Source organism: Scyliorhinus torazame, chromosome 4, assembly GCF_047496885.1.
Source record: "Scyliorhinus torazame isolate Kashiwa2021f chromosome 4, sScyTor2.1, whole genome shotgun sequence".
Lineage (NCBI taxonomy): Eukaryota > Metazoa > Chordata > Chondrichthyes > Carcharhiniformes > Scyliorhinidae > Scyliorhinus > Scyliorhinus torazame.
The window spans coordinates 114,707,539-114,730,913 of record NC_092710.1 but is presented as its reverse complement, the minus strand read 5'-3'; the positions used below and the strand labels follow the sequence as shown (position 1 = coordinate 114,730,913).

At 46.8% G+C, this 23,375-nt stretch overlaps 1 protein-coding gene across 1 annotated transcript in view; it reads right to left on the bottom strand.

Moving 5' to 3' along the window:
- Positions 1 to 22,799, bottom strand: part of LOC140410438 (G protein-coupled receptor 137Ba-like) — a 43,394-nt gene extending 20,595 nt beyond the window's left edge. The window contains exons 1-3 of the mRNA XM_072498520.1: positions 22,398 to 22,799; positions 4,512 to 4,561; positions 1,269 to 1,491 (exon numbers count right to left, since the gene is read on the bottom strand). Of these exons, the coding sequence (XP_072354621.1) occupies positions 1,269 to 1,491; positions 4,512 to 4,561; positions 22,398 to 22,745 (621 nt within the window). The 5' untranslated portion in view covers positions 22,746 to 22,799. The remainder of the gene's footprint in view (positions 1 to 1,268; positions 1,492 to 4,511; positions 4,562 to 22,397) is intronic.
- Positions 22,800 to 23,375: the final 576 nt, after the last annotated feature.

Here is a 23,375-nt window from a genome sequence, read left to right as displayed (position 1 = left end):
TTCAGTTACTTCAATTAAATCAATCATAATTATATCTTCCCATCCCTGCTTTTTCAGCATTCCAAAGGGACCATTCCATCCCCAGTTCTGTGGAAATGTCATTGACCTGAAATATTGGGCTGAATTCTCCGGTCGCCAACGCCGAAATCGCGTTCGGCGACAGGCCGGAGAATCCAAAAGCCCTTCAAAGCAGCGTGCTCAAAGAGTACGCCACGCCAGGTATCCACGGCCTCAAGCAATGGGGCTGAGGTCCGCACCCCGAAGCTCCACCTCCGACCGGCCGAGTTCCCAACGCCGTGGGTCGTGTGTGGTCTCACCCGTCGGGAACTCAGCGTGGCGGCTACGGACTCAGTCCAGCGCCATCGCAGTCGGGGAGGGGGAGGCCGATCCGCAGGCAGAGGTGAACATATTCGGGGTTGGGGGCACTGTGGTGGGGCGGTCCGGGGCGTGCTGGCCGACCGAAGGGCAGGGACTATTTTACGGGCCGGGTCCGCGAGCGGCATCCGCCATGAAGCACGGCGCGGCTGCTGCAGGCCCCCGCCGTGCACATGCGTGGCCACGGACCCGGCAATTCTCCAAGCCGCGTGCTCTATGTTGCCTTCCTGCTAGCCGCCAGCGAAACGGGGAATCGGTGGCTGTTTCGCACTAGTATTCCTGCCAGCGTTCCCACTCCGGTGTGGGGAAATAGTCTCCAAATCGGAGAATCTAGCCCATTATCTCTGATTAACTCTCCACAGATGCTGCCAGACTTGCAGGGTTTTTCCACCATTTTCTGTTTGTATTTCAGTCATAATTATGTCGGAGTCACTGCGGAAACATAGTTCGAAAATAGGGATTTAATATTCCCAGGTTTAAATATAATGAGAGACCAGACCACTTTACACTCTGAGGAGATGGTATTGGATACCTGTTTAGATGTTTTAACATACGACCAGTATTACATTCAGTATTAATCCCAATAGGTTGGTTTTGAAACAGATTCACAGTCTGCTTTAGTTCATTCTATAATAACTTACTGCAGTAATTGCAAAACTGAAATCAGAACTATTTCAGTGAGATCTTACACCGGACTGGTATCCGCGATTCTCCATCTGCAGCTCCCCACCATTCTAGATGTCACCACTGTTATCAATCAATTTATTTCTGCTGAACACCATGACTTGTGGTCATCTGAGAAGATAGAAAATGATCACGAGAAAATACCCTGTAAAATCTTAACAAGAAAATTAGGTCATTTCTAACCCATGACTTTGTATAGGAAAACAAACCTTTGATTCTAAATATATATTGGCCAGGGACATTTTAGCAATCTTGTAGAGGCTCACAGACAGTGAGATTGCACACAGCACAAAGAGTGTGTCGTTGATCGCTACACGGACAAATACAATAGTCTTTGTTTCGGAGTGTGTGATCTTCACAAGCAGTGCACAGGTTAGGTTTACCACAAGGAATAGGAGACTGGCCAAGAGGAAAGTCAACTGAAGGGGCAGCCTAGAATAGAAGAGAGACATTAATTAACCACTGATAGAATCCCAGTCTCGCCAATCTGCTGCTGAAATCCTTATCCGTATCCAAGCTTTTATCATCCCCAGGTTTAGCTATTCCAAAGCTCGAGCCAGCTTCTTATCCAATACCTTCCACAAATTTGGGCTCATCCAAAATTCTGCCTCTCACTTTTTAAATTGCACCAAGTCCCACCAAATCATCACTACTCTTAGCCCCATGGCCCAGTAATACTTTGAATTTAAAATTCTCATCCTATGTTCAAATCCCTACCAAGACCTCACCCCTCCCTATCCCTCTAAGCTTCTCCAATCCGGAGACTTCCAGTGATGGCGGGCGGGAGGTGGCCGCACAATGGAGGGCTCCCGTTCGGGAACGGCATTTTCGGGGCTTTAAGACCGGTCCCAGGGTCCACAGAGGCGGAAAAAGCAGGGAGAAGGCACAGAGGCGGCAGAGTGAAGGCACAGTGAAGAAAAATGTTGAGGGTGAGCAAAAGAACGTCCGTAAGGAAAACAGCTGAAGGTCCGTTGGGGAATGGAAAGTTCACCGCGGGGTCACCAAGGAAAATGGAGGCTGGAGCACCAGGGGAGGCCGCATTGCTTACGGCTGAAGAAATAACTAAGGTGATGGCTGCGGAATTCGAAAGGCAGTTTACAAAATACATGGAGACGGTGAGGAAGGAGATGAGGGAGGTTTTGAGTGTGCTGGTGGAGGAGGCGATTTCCCCGGTGACGAAGGCGGTGGCGAGCGCAGTGGCGGAGGTGCGAGAGCAAGGGGAGGCGCTGAAGGAAGTGGAGGAGACGTTATTGCAGCACGGTGATCAACTTGCCTCGATGGGGAAGGAGATGCGGAAGGTGATGAACATTAACAAGGATCTGCGAGGAAAAATGGAAGACCTGGAAAACAGATCCAGGCGACAGAATTTGAGGATTGTGGGGCTGCCCTAAGGAGTCGAAGGACCGAAGCCGACTGAGTATTTTGCCGCGATGCTGGCGAAACTATTGGGGGAGGGGAGGTTCCCTCCCGATATGAACTGGATCGGGCTCATCGGTCGTGGAGGTCTGTACCAAAGGCGAGTGAGCTGCCAAGGGTAATGACTCTGTGCTTCCGTAGGTACAGTGTGAAGAAGAAGGTCCTGAGCTGGGCCGAGCAGAAGCGGGTGGTGCAGTGGGCTGGAGCTGGTATACGTGTATACCAGGACTTTACGGTGGAGCTGGCGAGGAGGCGGGCTGCCTTCAACCGGGTGAAGAGGGCACTGTACCCTCACCTTAACAATACCAACAATACCATATCCTCCCACCACCCCAAACAAAGACCCACCTGTCAATATATGCATCCAATAAAACAAACCATCCCAGGTTGGCAACAAAAAAACAAAGGAGAAAAAGGAAAAAGGAGTCCGGGTGTGTGTGCACGGTGCAGTGCGGCATTGTATATCCAGCGAAGCTGAGGGTGACTTACAAGCTCAGGGACTTTTATTTTGGAACGGCGGAAGCAGCGGAGGAGTTTGCAAAGGCAGAAGGACTGTGGCAGAACTGAGAAATTGAGAAATGGCCATGTGCCGATGTAACCTCATGACTGTATTTTCTTATTTTTTGTTTCACTGCGTGCGGGTGTAGAGGCTAAAGGAGCCAATGTTGTATATATTTGGACAAGGGAAGTGATGGGACTTTCACTCGAAATGAGGGCTCTTTGGGGTGTAGGTGGATATGTGGGGTTTGTGTGCTAAAAGGGGATTTCTGGGCTTTCCTGGGGCCGGGCAAGGGGGAAAGGGACCCGGGCGGGGGCCTCCACGCTGGCCTGTTTAAGCCGGCCAGTGAACGGGAGTGAGGTGGTGGGAGGGGCTGCGGCCATCGGAGCCTGGCAGAACAGGGTCCGAGTGGTCTAGCCGGGGTGGAAAGAACAGAGGTTGTGGGGAGGAGTTTTACAAGAGGCAGTGGATGGGAGGAGTAGGAGACTTGGGGTGGGGGGTACAACTCACTCTTGGGTATCATGTACGGTACTCTTTCAGAGGTTGGGGGGCGTTGAGTGGAGGGGAGTGGACTCTATAGGTCAATGGTGACCAAGGGCGGTCCCGGACTCCTTTTTCTTTTTCTCCTTTGTTTTTTGTTGCCACCGTGGGAGGGTTTGTTTTATTGGATGCATATATTGACAGGTGGGCCGTTGTTTGGGGTGGTGGGAGGATATGGTATTGTTGGTATTGTTAAGGGGATTGATTTTGTATTTGTTACCGTTTACTGTTTGTGGGTGGGGTGTACATTTTGAAGGAAAATGTGAAAATGGAGAATATAAACATTTTTTTAAAAAGCAAGCTTCTCCAACCCTCCAAAATCTCTGAACTTCTCCAATTCCAGCCACTTGCACGTCCTCAGTTTTTATCACTCCATAATTGGTGGCTGCCGCTTCTGCCACCTGAGCCCTGACTTCTGAAATTCTCTCCCTAAATCTCTCTGCCTCTCCACCTTATAATTTGACCAAGTTTTTGATCACCTGCTCTGACATCACTTTATGTGACTCGGCACCAAATTCTGTTTGCTCCTCTGAAGGACCTTGGGATGTTTCACCCCATTACCTGTACAATATAAATATTGTTGAGCTATCAACATGCAATATTTATAAAGCATATTCATTCAATAGCTCTCTTATTTCCATCAGATATGACCTTCATAATGACATTAAATTAAATGATTCCTCTCAGGTTTTGCCTGTCGACCAATTTAAGTAATATAGATTGTGACTCTACTACAGACTTGCTATACTGTAATGTTAATTATAGATTGTCACCACTATATAATGCTAATAAAGACTGACTATATCATGGCAATAGAGTCTAAATTGTGTCTACTAGATAACAGTAATAGAGTGTACACTTCAAATCTACTAAAATGATGGTAATAAAATATAAATTGTGATTGTTCCAGTAGTAATAGATTGTTGACTGATTACTACATAATGGTATTAGTGTAGGTTAGGACTACTATAGAGTGATAATAAAGCATGATTTTTACCTGTATTTTTGAAGCTCTGGGTAGTACTTTGATTTTGCTTTGAAAATCACCTGGAATATAAAATATACTGTTCAGCTATTCAATCTTTGCAATACTTGGAATTTATTTCACTCGATTAGCTATTAATGTTGGCCCAAACAGATTGAAATGTGTCTGACAATTGCACAATTCGCTTAAATATTCACAGGCCAACTGTTCCAACACTAAATTTTTTTTTTTGAAAATCTTTTTATTGGCATTTCTCATATTTATAAACAGTTGTTGCTTATATACATTAAGTTTTTCTTGCCCGCGCTAATTTATTTTATTTTACAGAGATTTGTTTTGTCCTTCATTTGACTAACTGTACGTACATTTTGCTGCCCTCTGATTTGGTCTATGATATCCCCCCCCCCCCCCCACCATTGGTTTCAGCACCCTTCCTCTTCTCTTGTGGCTTCCCATTTTTCTCCCCCCGCCCCCCTCCACTCCTCAACCCCCTCCCCAGTTGCGCAATCCTTTGGTTCTTCATCTTTTTTTTTTCTTCCCTGGTTTACTCCTCGTTGCTGGCCTCAAACAGGTTTTGGAACAGGCTGACGAACTGCCCCCAAGTATCCTCCAACACTAACTTTTGATGGATTAATGCTGATATATATCATGGCTGGGATTCTCCAAACCTGCGGCCAAGTTCTGACACCGACGTGAAAAGTGGCGTGAGCCACTCCGGCGTCAACAGGCCTCAACTGGCAGCTATCCACCACTTCCTAGGGGGCTAGTACGGCGCCAGAGTGGTGTCCGCAGCTCCGGCGGCCGAAAGCCGGCGCAAGTCCGCGCATGCGCACCACGGCCGGTGCGAGTCCGTGCATGTGCGCCACGGCCGGCGTGAGTTCTGCATGCGCGTGGGTTCCCGTCATCGTGCCGAAATAGGACAATATGGCGGAGTCCTACAGCGGCCCGGCGCGGAGGAATATAGACCCCCCCCACGGAATTAGCCCACCTGCCAATCGGTAGGCCCCGATCACGGGCCAGGCCACCGTGGAGGCCCCTCGCCCCCCCCCCCCCCCCACCCCCACCAGTACGGGCCCCGCAGACAGAACGACGAGGTCCCGCCGGGTGGGGCCACACAAACTCGGCGGGCACTCGGCCCGATTCTCCGACCCGGCGCGGGGTCGGAGAATCCCGGTCCATTTATATACATTGTTTGTTTCATCATACAAAACTAATCCAGGCTCTTTGATTATTTATTGAAAAACTGACAACCACCACAAGTAAGTTTTCGTTATCGATAGGAGAATTGTTGTTCTCAAATAATCTCGATAATCAAATTATCGGTTACAAAAAAAAGATATTTAAATTGTAGCTGTGAGGAGTGGTTGGATAGGCTAGACTGTTTTCCTTCGAACAGAGGAGGTAAGGGGGTACAATATTATGAGAGGCCTAGACAGGGTAGACTTATTTTCCCTGCTGAGGAGTTAATTCTCAGGGGGCACAAATTTAAGCTGATTGAAAGAAGGGGCATGATTTAATGGAATTGAACAGCAAGTCCCATTTTGGCCAACTTTAGCGGGTTGTTTCCCGGTGCTTGCATCGCTGAGAACGACCCCACTATTAAACGGGACTCTGCTTCACTTTTGGCTCATTTCCTCCACTAAGGAGCTCAGCTCGCCAATGCAGGAAGAGGTCAATCTCTGGACTCCCCCACCATAGCCTCTGGACCTCCCTCATGCCCAAACTTACCAATGAGTGGGTCTTCCAAGCCCCCGCACCCAACCTCATAAGGGCAGGGCACCCTCGAGCCCGATCACTGGCATGGGCAAGATGCCACATGGGCAGCTTAGCACTGCCAGCCTGGCACCCTGGCAGTGTCCCTGCCAGCCTAACAGTGCCACTCAGCACCTGGCACTGCCAGGGTGGCACCATAGTGGCACTGCCAAGGTGCTGAGATGGCACTGCCAGGGTGCCATGGTGCCTGGATGGCAGCTGGAGTGCCAGGGTACCAACCTGCCCAGAGCTTGACCACCCGGGGGCCTTCGATTGCCTGGAAGAACCACTCCCTCCCAAAGTGCCGGTGTGCCTGGTCCACGTTTCTGGAAACCAGTGCTAAATGGCGCTCGCTTGGGGTCCGCAAGACAAGGGCCCCAGGGATCGACCCCAGGGGGGGCCTCCGTTGTGGCCCTACACCATGTTGCTTTGGGGCCGGCGTGGAGAAGGGAGCCACTGCGCATGCACGGACCCCGCGACGCCCAGTTGATGCTGGGATCAGCAGCGTGGGCCACTCCAGTGCCGTGCTGGCCCCCTTCAGGGCCAGAATTGCTGATCCTGAGGCCATGTTGACGCCGTCGAGAAACTTCAGGATGAGAGAATCCCGCCCAGGATCTTCTACTTTCAACTTAAGAGTACCATACCTCGGACCCATTCCCCCGCCCTGTGCCTGGACCCCACATAATCTTTAAACACAAAGGGGCAATTTAGCATGGCCAATCCACCTAACCTGCAATCTTTGGACTGTGGAAGAAAACCGGAACACCCAGAGTAAGCCCAGAAAGACACGGGGAGAAAGTACAAACTTCACACAGACAGTCACCCAAGGTCGGAATCCAATGCAGGGGCGAAATTCTCCTACCCGCCCCGCCACATTTCTGCCCCGACCGGCCGGCGGGAGTCTCCGTAACACCGGCCGGTCAATGGGGTTTCCCATTGTGGGGCAGCCCCACGCCGTCGGGAAACCCCCGTGCGCCGGCAAAACGGAGACTCCCGCCGGCGGAGAATGACGTCCCTGGTCTCTGGCGCTGTGAGGCAGCAGTGCTAACCACTGTGCCACCATGCCGCTCTTGCAATACTCCCTCACTAAATGCTGCACTAAAGTAACATCTTAGATTTTGTTTGCATATTTTTCTGGAAATGGTCTTGACCCAGAAACCTTCTGACTCAAGTGCGCATGCTGACCATTGAGGTACAGCGGAGGATAGTTGACTGAGATGGGGAAGAGTGAGTTTGGTAAATTTTAAAAATCTATGATGTGGAGTTTGGCCTCCTAAATGACGAAGTTTAAATTGGCCATCTAACTGGCGGAATGTATCTGCTCCTGAAATGGAAATATCTGGACTTTGTGAACTGATTTTCCTTCCGGATTGCCCAAATAGTTAAAACCTGCTCTAAAGACGCAGATTAGTGTATTTTACTCATTCACCAAAATCTTGGGAATGCTTTGTGATTTTCAACATGCTCCTCGTGATTGAGGCCCCTGCTGAATATTGTAATGTCAGTTTGAATGCAAGACAAAGGATTCTCTTTGGATCAACCACAAAGGCAGTACCTGATCTATACTGAGGGATAAAGATAGATTGTTCTGGTTGTATAAAGTCAGTGTCAAATCCTACAGTGATGAAAATTTACAAGACTTTGAATAAAACTCCTCTACTGGCCTACCCTACTCCAGGCTAACCGTACAGGCATTTTAGAGTAGCGATAATGCCTTAACCTGGGTCACCCTTTATTACAAACCATCGTAAATTTATCCAGAAAGCTTGCACTATACAAACTGAGCTACAAATAACATGACACCCTCAAACTGAGGAAAAAAACTTAATATTTGCATGAAATGGGCAGCACGGTGGCACAGTGGGTTAGCCCTGATGCCTCACAGCGCCGAGGTCCCAGGTTCGATCCCACTCTGGGTCACTGTCTGTGTGGAGTTTGCACATTCTCCCTGTGTTTGCGTGGATTTCGCCCCCACAACCCAAAGATGTGCATGGTAGGTGGATTGGCCACGCTAAATTGCCCCTTAATTGGAAAAAAAAATGAATTGGGTACTCTAAATTTATTTTTATTTTAAATATTTGCATTAAATTATTAATTGAAATAACATAAGTTACAATAAAATTCTAAATGTCTTATATCAAGTTGTTTTCTCAAACTCAGTTTTTAAAAAAATTAGAGTACTTTTTTATAAATTAAGGGGCAATTTAGTGTGGCCAATCCACCTACCCAACACATCTTTTTGGATTGTGGGGGTGAGACCCACGCACCTGGGGAGAATGTGCAAACTCCCATGGACAGTGTCCCAGGGCCAGGATCGAACCCTGGTTCTTGGCGCCGTGAGGCAGCGATGCTAACCACTGCGCCACTCAGTTATTTACAAAATCTATTTAAATATTTTATTTTCCCAATTCCCTCCCGTCTCTGCAGACATCATAAAGGAAGAGGAGGCCAGACAACCCCTTGAGCCTACTCTGCTATTCAATTATATTATGGCTGATTTACATCTCAATCCCATTTGCTCGTCTTGGTTTCATATCCCATGATATCCTTACCTACCAAAATTCCATCAATCTTAATTGAGTATTTCAATATTAAGAACAACCTCAACAGAGTTTTGGAGGAGAGAGTGCCAGATTTCCACTAACCTTTGTGAGAAGAGTATTGCCTAACATTGCTTCCTCCAATTTGTTTTTCATTTTCCAATTAAGGGCTAATTTAGCATGGCCAAACCACCGACCCTGCACATCTTTGGGCTGTGGTGGTGAGACCTACGCAGACACGTGGAGAATGTGCAAATTCCACGCGGGCAGTGACCCGGGACTGGCATCGAACCCAGGACCTTGGCGCCGTGAGGCAGCAGCACTAACCAGGGTGCCGCCCTGCTACCTCCAATTTTAAGGTTATCCCCTTTGTCTTTGACTTTCCCTGAAGGAAATGGTCTCTCTCTCTCTCTCTATTTGCCCTGTCAACTTCGTTAATCGTCTGAAAATGTCAGCTAGAAAGTACATTCCAAAACATTTCAAATTGAGCAAAACTGCAATAAAATTCAAATTTTCTCCATACAGCAAGTCCCACTCTCAGGTGCTTCAATACAATTTCAATATTCTTGATATTTACCATGAACATTCAATGTCAGGCATACAGCCCAAGGGGTTCTACACAGTTGTCAACCCTGCAGTGTACTATGACCGAAAGCACAAACTCCTGTGTCACAGAGTTGCTTGGGATGAACCTCAATGAAAAAAAAACACTCCGGCCGGGATTCTCCGTTCCCACGGCCAAGTTCTGACTCCGGCGTCAACGGGCCTTCAGGCCCAGGTATTCACCCCTTCATAGGGGGCTGGTACGGCGCGGGATCGGAGAATCCTGGCCTGCATCTCTTTTCAGACATCCTTTGCAAAGGTACATTCCAGAGGAGGTGGACAACAGTCACTTTTCCACCACAGCCATCTTGAAGGCAACGTGCCGAGAGGCTGTGACTCCAAGCATGCTCAAAGGATCTGATGGGGAGAGCCTTTCTCACCACCTGACAAATATCTTGGTGCTTGAAAGTTCTGATGATGAGGCCGTCTGCCAAATGATTTTGACAGTCTGCTCAGGAATCCTGTGACAGGATCCATTATTTTCTTTTCCCACAGGGACTAGTGGATATTACATTTGGACCACTGCCCAATGGACTTGTTTATTCAGAAGAACACCTTTGACCACTTTACCACGATGGATAGGTGGTATGGCATGGTCCAACTGAATGGAGTGTTTCACAGCACTGAGGCCAGACCCATCCTTTGCAACACTAGGGTCAGGTAGAACATCAGCATGTAGTGACACTTGGTGTTTGCAAACCAAAGGTCTATATGCAGCTTGATGCTCATACACAAAGGTTGCCATGAGGAAGATATTGGACACGTGTTTTCCCTTTGTCTACAGTTCTGTACATCGTGTCCCTCCGAACGTGGTCCATTTTTAACCTCGAGATAAAGGAGATGATGGCTCAGAGTGAGGATTGGGCTATACCTGTGCCATGTACAGTAATACTGACACAGCCTCGCACTTGATCACCAGGTTCAGGTTCATCCCACAGCAGAGAGGGAGCATTGCTTCTACATGGCCAGTTTGTGTTTCACCATAACTACGTGCTCTTTCCATTCTAGTGCATGCCCTGGCCCCTCTGAACAATATCCTCAGCACCTTCAGGTAATCTAGCTGACAGTGAGGGGCAAAGGATCAGTCAGCCCAGTTCTCAAAGAACATGGCCTTGCTCTTGCCAAGGCTACTGAGACTAGTTCAAACTTTGGTCGCAAATGCTCATCAGTCTGCGCACCAAAAGTGGATCTGAGCAGAAGGCGGCAACAGTTAAAATGTCAGTTGGACATTGTTATGAAGCTCTGTTCTTGAGGAAATACAAGCCTAGTCTGTACAATCCGTCTTCGCCATTTAGCTCTTGTCTGATGCGGTTCAACACATGTTGTCTGCCTCTGTATCCAAGTGGGTGATCATTCTTCACAAATGAGGCCAGATATTAAGACCTAGAACTTCCATAATGTAACTTCCTCCACTGTTTTATCTTTTTTTAAATGTAGGAAAAGTATTTTACCCCCAGTGGCCTCTAGAGGGAGATTTTGGTCTGTTGATTTACATTCCCCATTGGTCTGAAACCGGGTGAAAGCAGTTAATCTACCAGGAAATTGGTGCAATTATTAAGACAGTTGAGACTGTGCTCGTCAGTGGCAGACTGGGGTGCAAGCAGATAAGAACAACAACTTGTATTCATGTAGCACCTTTAGCAGAGTAAAACATCACTTCAAACAACATTTGTCACCAAGCCAAATAAGGAGATATTAAGGTAGGTGACCAAAAGCATGGTCAAAGAGGTAAGTCTTAAGGAATGTCTTAAAGGAGGGAAGAGATATTGAGATAAAATGACATTTATGAGGCAATTCCATTTCTTAGGGCCGAGGCAGCTGAAAGCATGGCTACCATTGGTGGAGTGATGTACCAAAATCCTGAGGCCCCCAGGAGCTTAGGGCTTCATTCTCTGGCAACTTCACTACATGCCTTAAGCAGATTCTTATTACACTTATTATGAACTGGCAAGCACCCTCTGTACACAGAGACCATTAAGACGTGGCACCAATCCAGAGAAGGAGGACACACAATTCACTCAGATCTACAAGCTCACTGACGGCAGGATGAAAACTCCTGGAGGGAATTGAAGGCAGGATGGATAGGCTCTGACTGGACATGGTAATCGAGTTCTGCCTGCAACATCTTTCTGGATGGGTGACCTCAGGTGAGCTGAATGGCCTTATTTCCCGCTTCTTCCCCGCTGTTACCAGACTCCTAAATGACCCTCTTATGGACTGACATCATTAACACTACACCCTGTATGCGTCACCCGATGCCAGTGCTTATGTAGTTACATTGTACACCTTGTGTTGCCCTATTATGTATTTTCTTTTCTTCCCATGTACTTAATGATCTGTTGAGCTGCTCACAGAAAAATACTTTTCACTGTACCTCGGTACACGTGACAATAAACAAATCCAATCCAATTTATCTATAATTATCTTGGCGATTTTATGCTTTCCCAGTCATATTTTAAATAGAGTTATTAGAATATTGAATTCTTTAAGACAAGTGGCTATTGATGCAGAAGCTTTAATGTAATTTAGGAGGGAATTGGAAAAGCGATTGAAATAGAAGAATATAAAAGGATGTGGTGAAAGGCCAACCAACTGGGATTACAGTAAACAGCTCCAATTAAAGAATTACCATTGATTACAGGCATGATGCTGAACTTCTGTGATTCAGATTCAATCAACCCACAAGTTCTTTTTGAATTTTATTCTTCTGTACTGAAAGTACGGGGAGAATCTTACTGGTCTGCGCAAGGCGGAATCACGGCGGGAGGTGGAGGTTAGGTAAAATCAGGGTGAAACCTGTTAATTGTGTGAATTAAGCTAAAAATGTTAAATGTCATTGAGTCTATGCTGGCTCTCTGCCACAGCACTCAGTTACTCCTGCATCTTCTCTCTTCAGATAATTATCTAATGCCTTTTTGAAACCCATAATTAAATCTGCCACCATCAATCTTACGCATTGCATTCCAGATCCTGACCACTCGCTGCGTAAAAAGGTTTCTCCACATGACCAAAGTCTCATCCACCCTCTCGGATGCATGTAAAAGATCCCATGACTCTATTTCGAGGAAAAACATGAGAATTCTTCCTGGTTTCATGATCAAACTTTATCCTTCAAACAACATCACTGAAAACAAGATGATCTGGTCATAATCAGATTGCCATTTGCCGGAACTCACTATTTGCAAAATGGCTGCCATGTCTCCCTACAAAACAACAGTCACTGTACTTCAAAAGTAATTCATTGGCTGGAAGGTGCCTTGGAACATACTGACATTGTGAAAGGTGCTATAGAAATGCAAGTCTTTCATTTGATCTGAATCTCGGGGAATCGTGGGTGCGATGCCCACAGCATTCTTTTTTTTAAATTTAGAGTAGCCAATTATTTTCCTTTTTCCAAATAAGGGGCAATTTAGCATGGCCAATCCACCTGACCAGCACATCTTTGGGTTGTGGGGGTAAAATCTTTTGACAGCGGGGCTTATGAAACTGGGTGGGCCAGAGAATCGGAGAGTTGTAGGGATGACGTTTCTATGTCTGTCTTCCCAGTAGTAGAATGCCAGGCCAAAAACCTTTGCTATTGTTGTACAAAATGAGGTAATTAGCACTCTAAATACCATTAACGACTAGAACCACTGTTAGAAATATCTACGCATCACCGTTCCTTCACTGTCGCGGGGTCAAAATGCTGAAAACCCATCCCGAATGGCACTGTGGTGTGATCGCGCCAGCTGAATTGTAATCATCACCACCTTCTCAAGGGCAATTACGGGCAGCAGGGTAGTGTGGTGATATGCATCACTGTAAATACACAAGGGGATAATGTGAACACACTACACCTAGCTAGACACCAGAGGGAGCACCAGAGACATGACACACCGACATTCAACTAATAGGTCAGTAAGATAGGACACGACCAATGGGCAGTCACGACACACCCAGACGAGACACTACCACAGGAGGGCATTGCACCAACACATATATAAGGACACAGCACACATGATCTTTCTCTTTCCAGTGGAGACACTTAGTGAGTACAGACAGGGTTGATTGAAACACATCACACCTACCACGTGGATTGTAGCAGACTGGTTAGTTAGTCTGAGTAGCTATACTAGTATACTGAGTAGCAGGATTAACAGGAGAGTCGAATCCAAGTAGGAGAATTGTTGATAGTTTAATAAATGTGTTAAAGCTATCTCCAAGTCTGAACCTTCCTTTGTCAGAGTGTACAACAAGGAAGCAGCTTATGCTACGTCAAGAACATAACAAAACAGGTAGCACAGTGGTTAGCACTGTTGCTTCACAGCTCCAGGTTCCTCAGTTCCATTCCAGGCTTGGGTCACTGTCTGGGTGGAGTCTGCACGTTCTCCATGTGTCTGCGTGCGTTTCCTCCGGGTGCTCCGGTTTCCGCCCACAAATCCTGAAAGGCGTGCTATTAGGTGAATTGGATAATCTGAATTCTCCCTCTGAACAGACCCTGGAATCTGGCGACTAGGGGCTTTTCACAGTAACTTCATTGCACTGTTAATGTAAGCCTACTTGTGACAATAAAGATATTATTATTAGAGATGGGCAATAAATGCTGGCCTAGCCAGCAACTCCTGCATCCCTTGAATGGAGAAAAAAAAATGAACATGGAATTCCCTGGGAACTCCTGCCAAAAAGCGACCTGGCTCACTGACTCAGAAACATCCTGAAAGTATTTCAAATGGAATGAATGATAGTGTGCAGAAAGTCTTAAATGTGTAGCAAACAACAATGAAATGAATGATTGATTAATTTGTATTTCCCAGCGTTGGTTGATGGAGCAATATTGGTCAGGTCACCAGGAGAACCACCCCCACCCCGCCACCCCACCGCAACTGGTGCCATAGAGTCGTTAAGATTCGTCCAATCCACTGAAAGAGGCAGAGAGCTTAACATCTGATTCTAAGAACAACAACTCCAACAGTGCAGCACTTTGGTTGTAAATGGCGGACTGCCACTGGAGTGGTGCCTGTAATGATATGTATATAGTCAGGTTAGTGAAGGATTAATTATTGCATCTCTGTGTAATTCAAACACTAGAGGGCACCACCAATTCTCTGTATATAAATCAGATGTCAGGGAATGCTGGGTAGTTATTGAAGGAGAAAGCAAAAGAACAGCACTCGGAGAAGATTAGAACGGATAGAATTAACACGAGGTTAGATCATAGTATAATTAGTGACTATTTTGATTATTGAGTACTGCTAGACAGATTCAATATTACTTTATTATTAACACAGTAGAGTGTGTGACCTTCATTTAATTAATAGTTATACAATAAATCAGTTCTGTTTCAATCTAATGATTGGTGGATTCTTTGAACATAGAACATACAGTGCAGAAGGAGGCCATTCAGCCTATTGAGTCTGCATCGACCCACTTAAGCCTTCACTTCCACCCTATCCCCGTAACCTAATAACCCCACCTTTGTCATCAACACATTGCGGAAGAAAAGACAAAGAACACAACATATTACCACCAAGGGTAATATAGCAGTGCCTAGAATGGGCAGCCAGCTTGGGGGGGGGGGGGGGGGGGGGGGGGGCTCATGCTGCTGTTGTTGCAGTTACACAGGCTCACCCCAGATTAATGAAGACATGAAAAGCAGAAGCGGAAACCGCAGAAATTGCCATGACCTACTTTGAAGCTTCTGTTTTCTTTCCCCTGTGATATTCCAGATTACGTCTACTTTCTCTAACCTGCCCCAGTCTTCACACCACATCCATCCTCCACCTCCGCCCCTTGTTTTCCTCCCACTGGGCCTAAGTCCCCTCCACCATTGCTGTGTCCTCCATCAGAATCCTCCCATAAATTCCAGAAGAACTCTCCTCTTCCCCCCACCCCCAACAACAGGAGCCCCTTCACCAATGACGACGGCGGCAACACCAGGAAGGTTGGAAAAACCTTCCTAGCGAAATTCCAAATCTGCAAGTATCTGAACCCTTCTGACTGTGCTAACCCGTACTTCACGAATTCCTGCAGACTCACAAACCGTCCCTCCAGGAATAAATCCCCCATTTCTGGCACCCTCTTCTCCTCCCAACCTTAAACCTGGCGTCCAATCTAGTCGGTTCAAACATGCGATTGTCCCTAATCAGTCATCTTCGAACCTCTCCCGCTTTAAAATACATCCGTATGGGTGATTTGCAGGTTATAAGTTAAATATGGGAAAGAGCGAGATGTTCGTGATCAAGGCACATGGGCAGGAAAGGGGACTGAAGGAGCTACCTTTTAAAGTGGTTGGGAGGAGTTTTAGGTTTCTAGGGATTCAAGTGGCCAAGGATTGGGGGCAGCTTCACAAGTTAAATTTGGACAAAGCATTAGATCAAATGAGAAGGGATTTCCGTAGATGGGACATGCTCCCACTGACGCTGGCAGGGAGGGTTCAGACGGTGAAGATAACGGTCCTTACGAGACTGCTTTTCTTTTTTCAATGTCTCCGATATTTCTCCCAAAGGCTTTTTTCAGAAGCATGAATGTGGCGATATCGAGGTTTATATGGGCGGGTAAAACCCCAAGAGTAAAGAGGGCACTCCTGGAACGGACCCGCGGAGAAGGGGGCTTGGCTCTTCCGAGTTTTATTAACTATTACTGGGCTGCCAACATATCGATGGTCGGGAAGTGGGTAGTGGGGGAATGGGTCGGTCTGGGAGCGGATGGAGGCAGCATCCTGCAAAGGTACGAGTCTGGAGGCTTTACTGACGGCGCCCCTGCCGTTCTCGCCGGCTCCGTACTCTACAAGTCCGGTGGTGGTGGCAGCCCTAAGGGCGTGGGGGCAATGGAGGCAGCATATGAGACTGGAGGGGGCATCAGTGTGGTCACCGATCTGTGACAATCACCGGTTTGTCCCGGGGGGGGCTGGATGGGGGCTTCAAGGTATGGCAGCGGGCAGGGATTGAGAGGTTTGGGGATCTATTCATCCAGGAAGGCTTTCCGACCTTGGAGACAAAGAACATAGAACATAGAACATACAGTGCAGAAGGAGGCCATTGTGCCCATCGAGTCTGCACCGCCCCACTCAAACTCCCACTTCCACCCTATCCCCGTAACCCAACAACCCCTCCTAACCTTTTTTGGTCACTAAGAGCAATTTATCATGGCCAATCCACCTAACCTGCACATGTTTGGACTGTGGGAGGAAACCGGAGCATCCGGAGGAAACCCACGCAGACATGGGGAGAACGTGCAGACTCCGCACAGACAGTGACCCAGCCGGTAATCGTACCTGGGACCCTGGCGCTGTGAAGCCACAGTGCTAATCACTTGAGCTACCGTGCTGCCCATTAGACATTAGAGGAGGAGTTTGATTTTCCGGGTGGGAACGGGTTTCGGTATCTTCAGGTCCGGTACTTTGTATGGAGGCAGGTTCCAAGCTTTCCTCGCCTCCCCATGAGGAGACTACTGGACAAAGTGCTGTCAAAAACAGGGGTTGGAGGTGGGAATGTTTCGGAGATATACAGGGAATTGTTAGAGTGGGAAGGGGCCCCTATCAGAGAGGTGAAGAGGAAGTGGGAAGAGGAGCTAGGAGGGGAGCTGGAAACTGAACTGTGGGAAAAAACCTTGAAATGGGTAAATGCATCCTCGTCCTGTACTAGACTTAGCTTGATTCAGTTCAAGGTAGTCCACAGGGCCCACATGATGGTAGCCTGGGTGAGTAGGTTCTTCAAGGAGGTGGAGGACAAATGTGGACTGTCTGGGGGTAGCCCGGCCAACCACGTTCATATGTTTTGGGGATGTCCGAAACTGAGGGAATTCTGGCAGGGATTTGCGGATGTTATGTCAGAAGTCCTGGAAGGTAGGGTAACTCCGAGTTCAGAATTGGCAATTTATCCATGGTTTTCTAACTACCAGATTTCACTATTTAAATGCTCCCAGGCCAAACTCCTATCTTACCCTCCATGAACTTAAGCTTGTCCCAAACTCTGCTTTCCATATGAAAACTTGCACCAAGACCTGTTCATCCATCACCTCCGTGCTCACAGAACTACATTGGATTCTGATATGATGATATGTTGATTTTAAAATTCTCACCCTTATATTATAATTCCATCATCTTGGGGGCAGCATGGTGGCGCAGTGGTTAGCACTACTGCCTCACGGCACCGAGGACCCAGGTTCGATCCCGGCTCTGGGTCACTGTCCTTGTGGAATTTGCACATTCTCCTGGTTTTTGCGTGGGTATTGCTCCCACAACCCAAAGAGGTGCAGCGTAGGTGAATTGCCCACGCGAAAATTGCCCCTTAATTGGAATAAAAAATGAATTAGGTTCTCTAAATTAAAAAAAAATTCCACCATCTTGCCTTTCTTCACTTCTGTTAACTCCTCCATCCCTTCAACTCTCTGAAATATCTGTGCTCTTCCAAACTTGCCTTTAATGTATCATCCACTCCCTTCACTCCACCATTAATGCCATTCAGTCACTTAGACCCTAAACTGGTGGGTCTGTCCAGAACCAGGGGTCACATTCTGAGGACTCAGGGTAAACCATTTCAGACAGAAATGAGGAGACATTTCTTCACCCAAAGAGTGGTGAGCCTGTGGAATTCATTACCAAAGGAAGTAGTTGATGCTAAAACATTGAATATATTCAAGAAACGGCTAGATTTAGTGCTTGGGGCAAATGGGATCAAAGTTTATGGGGAGAAAGCAGGATTAGGCTATTGAGTTGGATGATCAGCCATGATCGTGATGAATGGCGGAGCAGGCTCGAAGGGCCAAAAAGCCTCCTCCTGCTCCTATCTTCTATGTATCTATGTAAGCTCTCCTATCCCTAAATCTTCCCACCTCTCATCCTTTAAGATCCACCTTAAAATCTACCTCTTTTTGTCCAAGTGTTTGGTTATCGGTCATACAGGCTCATCCTTTGGCTTGGTGTCAATATCAGTCTGACTTTGCGCATATGAAAATGACTCAGAATGTTTTCCTTCATTGGAAATTCTATTCAAATGCAAATGATTATTGTGGTGTCTTCCTCACTCTTATGATTTTCACGTTTCACTGCTTGTCTTTATTCTCTTAATTCCTAATTAAAAGAAAATGCTGTTTAAATTATTTAATAGAGCAAATAGCTTGTAGCTGGTTATATGGAATGTTTTGAAAACCACAAAGCTGCTTGTTACTTTGCATCGCAACATCAGTAAAACATGGCTTCTGGTCCCGTCAATTCTATACCTAATGGCAGAGTTTCCGCTCACACATTCTGTCTGGTTACTACCTTTGATAGCCAAGGAGGCAAGTCGGTCTGCTTACTTGTTGGTCACTCTCGATTTTTCACCCCAACATTTCTATCACAGGCAACAAAACTAAAACACTGGACAGTCAATGCCTAGAAGGGGAAAGGTCTTAAGAATGGAGGCAGAACTAATACAATATAGGTCTTTGGCCAGTTGAGCTGCTGTCACTATCCTACTACCTTGGGAGGCTTTCAGTTGGAGACATCAGGAAGAAAGGTGGACTCAGAGGGAATATGCTGCAATGCTCTCATTTCCGGACACTTGGGTTAGAAAGAAGCACAGGTGGAGTGCTGGAAATATTTTTCAATATATTTAAATATTGCTTCATATTAAGACGGTGATCTGGGCAGATTGTCCTCTGAATTTGTCTTCTTTCCAAACCTTCACTTCATGGGCGGCACGGTGGCAACATTGCTGCCTCACAGCTTCAGGGACCCGGGTCCAATTCCGGCCTTGGGTGACTATCCGTGTGGAGTTTGCACATTCTCCCCGTGTCTGCGTAGGTTTCCTCCGGGTGCTCCGTTTTCCTCCCACAGTCCAAAGATGTGCAGATTAGGTGGATTGGCCATGCTAAATTGCCCCTTGGTGTCCAAAAGGTTAGGTCGGGCTACTGGGTTACAGGGATAGGGTGGAAGGTGTGGGTTTAAATAGGGTGCCCTTTCCAAGGGCCGGTGCAGACTCGATGGACCGAATGTCCTCCTTCTGCACTGTAAATTCTATGATTCTATGATCACCCTGCCCTTCTTCCCGATAGTCTAGTCAATGGCTTAGGAATCCTCAATTGGTGAAAGGTCACACGACTCCTTTTTTAAAGATTTTCCATCATGTTTTATTGTAATCCATTTAATTATACATCTTCAGCCTTGTTGAAGCAGTATGTCAGACAACACTTCCCACAGTATTGTCTGTTGAAGTGAACACACCAGCACTACTCCTCAGAAGGGCATACACGCTGCAGACGATGGATTTTTCCATATTCATCAACCTTGTAATATTTAGGGACAGCAAGCTTGACCTTCTTCCTCTTATGTTGGTTTTTCTTTGGAGCGGTGTAAGACTTCTTCTTCCTCTTTTGCCACCACCACGAAGTTTCAATTTAAATGCAAAGTTGACTCCTTTTTTTGTTTATAAATTTAGAGTACCCAATTAATTTTTTCCAATTAAGGGGCAATTTAGAGTGGCCAACCCACCTACCCTGCACAGCTTTGGGTTTTGGGTCAAAATTTTTGATTGAAAGAGAGGTCACACGACTCCTGGCATCACTCTGGCTTCTGGGTCAGAAAGTGGTTCCAGACCCACTCCTGAGGCTTTCCTCTTTAACCTACTCGAGACTTTCATTCCACTTTCAGATGAGAAGTTAAACAGCGATTTTGATATTTTAGCAACTATTACTGGGCGGCTAATATAGCCATGATCAGGAAGTGGGTGGTGGGGGAGAGGTCGGCATGGGAGCGTATGGAGGTGGCTTCATGTAAGGGCACCAGTCTGGGGGCGTTGATAACTGCACCCCTGCCGTTCCCGCCGGTATGGTACTCCACCAGTCCAGTGGTGGTGGCGGCCCTGAGAGTCTGGGGCTAGTGGAGGCGGCATGTGGGAGCAGTGGGAGCATCGGTCTGAGCCCCAATCTGTGATAATTACCGGTTTGCCCCGGGGAGTATGGACGAGGGGTTCCGTTTATGGCAGAGAGCGGGGATTGTGAGAATGGGGGATATGTTTATAGAGGGGAGCTTTCTGAGTATGAGGGCGTTGGAGGAAAAGTTTGGGTTGGCGAGGGGAAACAAATTCAGGTATCTGCAGGTGCGGGACTTCCTTCGTAAACAGGTGTCAACCTTCCCACTCCTACCGCTAAGGGGGATTCAGGACAGGATAGTTTCCAGAGGGTGGGTAGGAGAAGGGAGCATCTCAGACATTTATACGGAGCTTATGGGGTCGGAGGAGACGCAGACCGAGGAGCTGAAGCGCAAGTGGGAGGAGGAGCTGGGAGGTGAGATAGAGGATGGTCTATGGGCGGACGTGTTGAGTCGAGTCAACACGTACGCAACATGTGCCAGGCTCAGCCTGATACAATTTAAGGTTGTTCACCGGGCTCACATGACAGTGGCCTGGATGAGCAGATTCTTTGGGGTGGGACAGGTGCGCAAAATGTGCGGGAGGACCAGCGAACAATGTCCACATGTTTTGGACATGTCCAAAGCTTAGGGGATTTTGGCAGGGGTTTGCAGATGTCATGTCCACGGTGTTAATAACAAGGGTGGCGCTGAGTCCAGAGGTGGCGATTTTCAGGGTGTCGGAAGACCCGGGAATCCAGGAGGAGAAGGAGGCAGACGTTCTGGCCTTTGCTTCCCTGGTAGCCCGGAGACGGACACTATTAGCTTGGAGGGACTCAAAGCCCCCGAAGTCGGAGACCTGGCTATCAGACATGGCTAGCTTTCTCTGTTTGGAGAAAATCAAGTTCGCCTTGAGAGGGTCACTGTTAGGGTTCACTCGGAGGTGGCAACCGTTCGCCGACTTCTTTGTGGGAAATTAATCGCCAGCAGATTGGGGGGAAGGGGGCGTGGGAGTAGTTTAGATTAGAGTAGGGGGTCAATAAGGGAGGGACCTGTACGAGAGATAAATGGCTTTTGCACTATGTTTATGGTTTCATGTATATTGTTTATTTGGTTGTTGTCACTATACCAAAAATACCTCAACAAAATGTTTATTTTTAAAAAAACAGCGATTTTACATGCCCTCCAAGGTAAAAGATCCCATGAAGCTGAGGAGAGTTCTCTCTACGTCACCCAACAAGATCTAGTCATTTATTTCATTGGTGTTTGTGGGAGCTTGTTCTTTTGCAAATTTAATAATCTTTTAATAATCTTTATTGTCACAAGTAGGCTTATAGGGGCTGGTTTAGCTCAGTGGGCTAAACAGCTGGCTTGTAATACAGTACAATGCCAGCAGTGCGGGTTCAATTCCCGTACCAGCCTCCCCGAACAGGCGCCGGAATGTGGCGGCGAGGGGCTTTTCATAGTAACTTAATTGAAGCCTACTTGTGACAATAAGCTATTATTATTATTACATTAATGAAGTTACTATGAAAATCCCCTAGTCGCCACGTTCCGGCGCTTGTTCGGGTACATGGAGGGAGAATTCAGAATGTCCAATTCACCTAACAAGCACGTCTTTCAGGACTTATGAGAGGAAACCGGAGCACCCAGAGGAAACCCACTCAGACACGGGGAGAACGTGAAGACTCCGCACAGACAGTGACCCAAGCTGGGAATTAAACCTGGGACCCTGGAGCTGTGAAGCATTTTTTTCGCTTCAGCGTTTCCAACGTTACAACTGCGAGGGCACTTCAGAAGTACTTCAATGGCTGTAAAATGTATAAACTGACACCATAGAAGGTGCTATAGCAATGCAAGTCGTTCTTTTTCCGATACCATCTTATTTTTCAATATGTTGCGGGCTTTGTCATTCAATCACGCCTGCCTTTGCCTGATTCCCAACTTTTATACTGCTCACTAGATACGTATTGCCTCTTGACCAGTTACAAATCTTCCCACAAACCGATTCACAGGAATGCGACAGTTTTGAAAATTTCCAAAGAGGGGAGGCAGAAAATAAAATTGAAAACCAACTTTCGTCTTTTTTTCCCCCAGTTTACCAGATTAACCTCAGAGAGCAATCTTTTTAAAAAATATATATTTTGACAACAGGCATTCTTTTGCAGACAGGAAAAGAAAGATATCTGTACTCACCTGGGTGAAGTAGAGATTCATCAAGCTTAAGGTGAAGAACTGGAGGCAAACTGGAAAACAATAAAGTAACCAGAAAGCAAAGGGGCCAAATGAGTTAGCCTGCACAAAGTCTTTGAAATAAAATGAGAAAAGGATGGTCCTTAGAGTGGCCCAGAGCAGACAGAGGAAGAGAAACACCGTCTGGTAACTGAACCTCTTGTGTCTGTAGTGGAGAATAAGCCAGAGCTGTACATACACAAACACAAAAAGCAAGGAGTAGAAAACAGTGTAAGCAACAGTCAGCCCCAGCTTCACAAAGGCAGGGACAGCAGGAGACAGGGTCGGGAGGGGCATTTCCTTGCCCTCCATATCCTTTACTTCGTTCTTAGTCCTCCATCCATTTCATCGGCAGAATTAAAGTCTCAACTTCCTGCTGCTGCAGCTGGAGAGAGCCAGCTGTAGCACATGACCAAACCAGAATGATTCATTAAATCTGAGGCTTTGTCAGCACTTGGCAGGAAATCGAAAGCTGCCCATGTCAGGACAGTCCTAAAACATCCGTGCTTACACTTAGAGTGCACTCACATCTTTGGCAAAGCCACACAGGCTGGGCATGCGTTGACAATGTAAATATGAAACAGTATAGGCTGCACTCAATATGAAGACCCCTCGGGCTGTGCTCAGCTAACCTCTAAACTGTTTATAATGGAGAGCTGAAAACAATTTGGGTTAAATTTTGGAACTGTTTTAATTGAGGTTTACACTCTAACTCATTTGGCATGATTTTACTCTGTTTCCCCTGGTCAAATATATCAGCTATGAACAGATTGGAAACATGCCCTAATTCTATTTGGTAATTGTACAGCTATCAAAAAGAAGTACAATCATAGTGTTATCTGTCAAATATAAGATATAAGCATTGTTTTACCATCAACAGTTTCTGGAGAAACAACGTAAATAGACAATTGCCTATTTACCCTTCCCCCTTGAGCCCCGGTG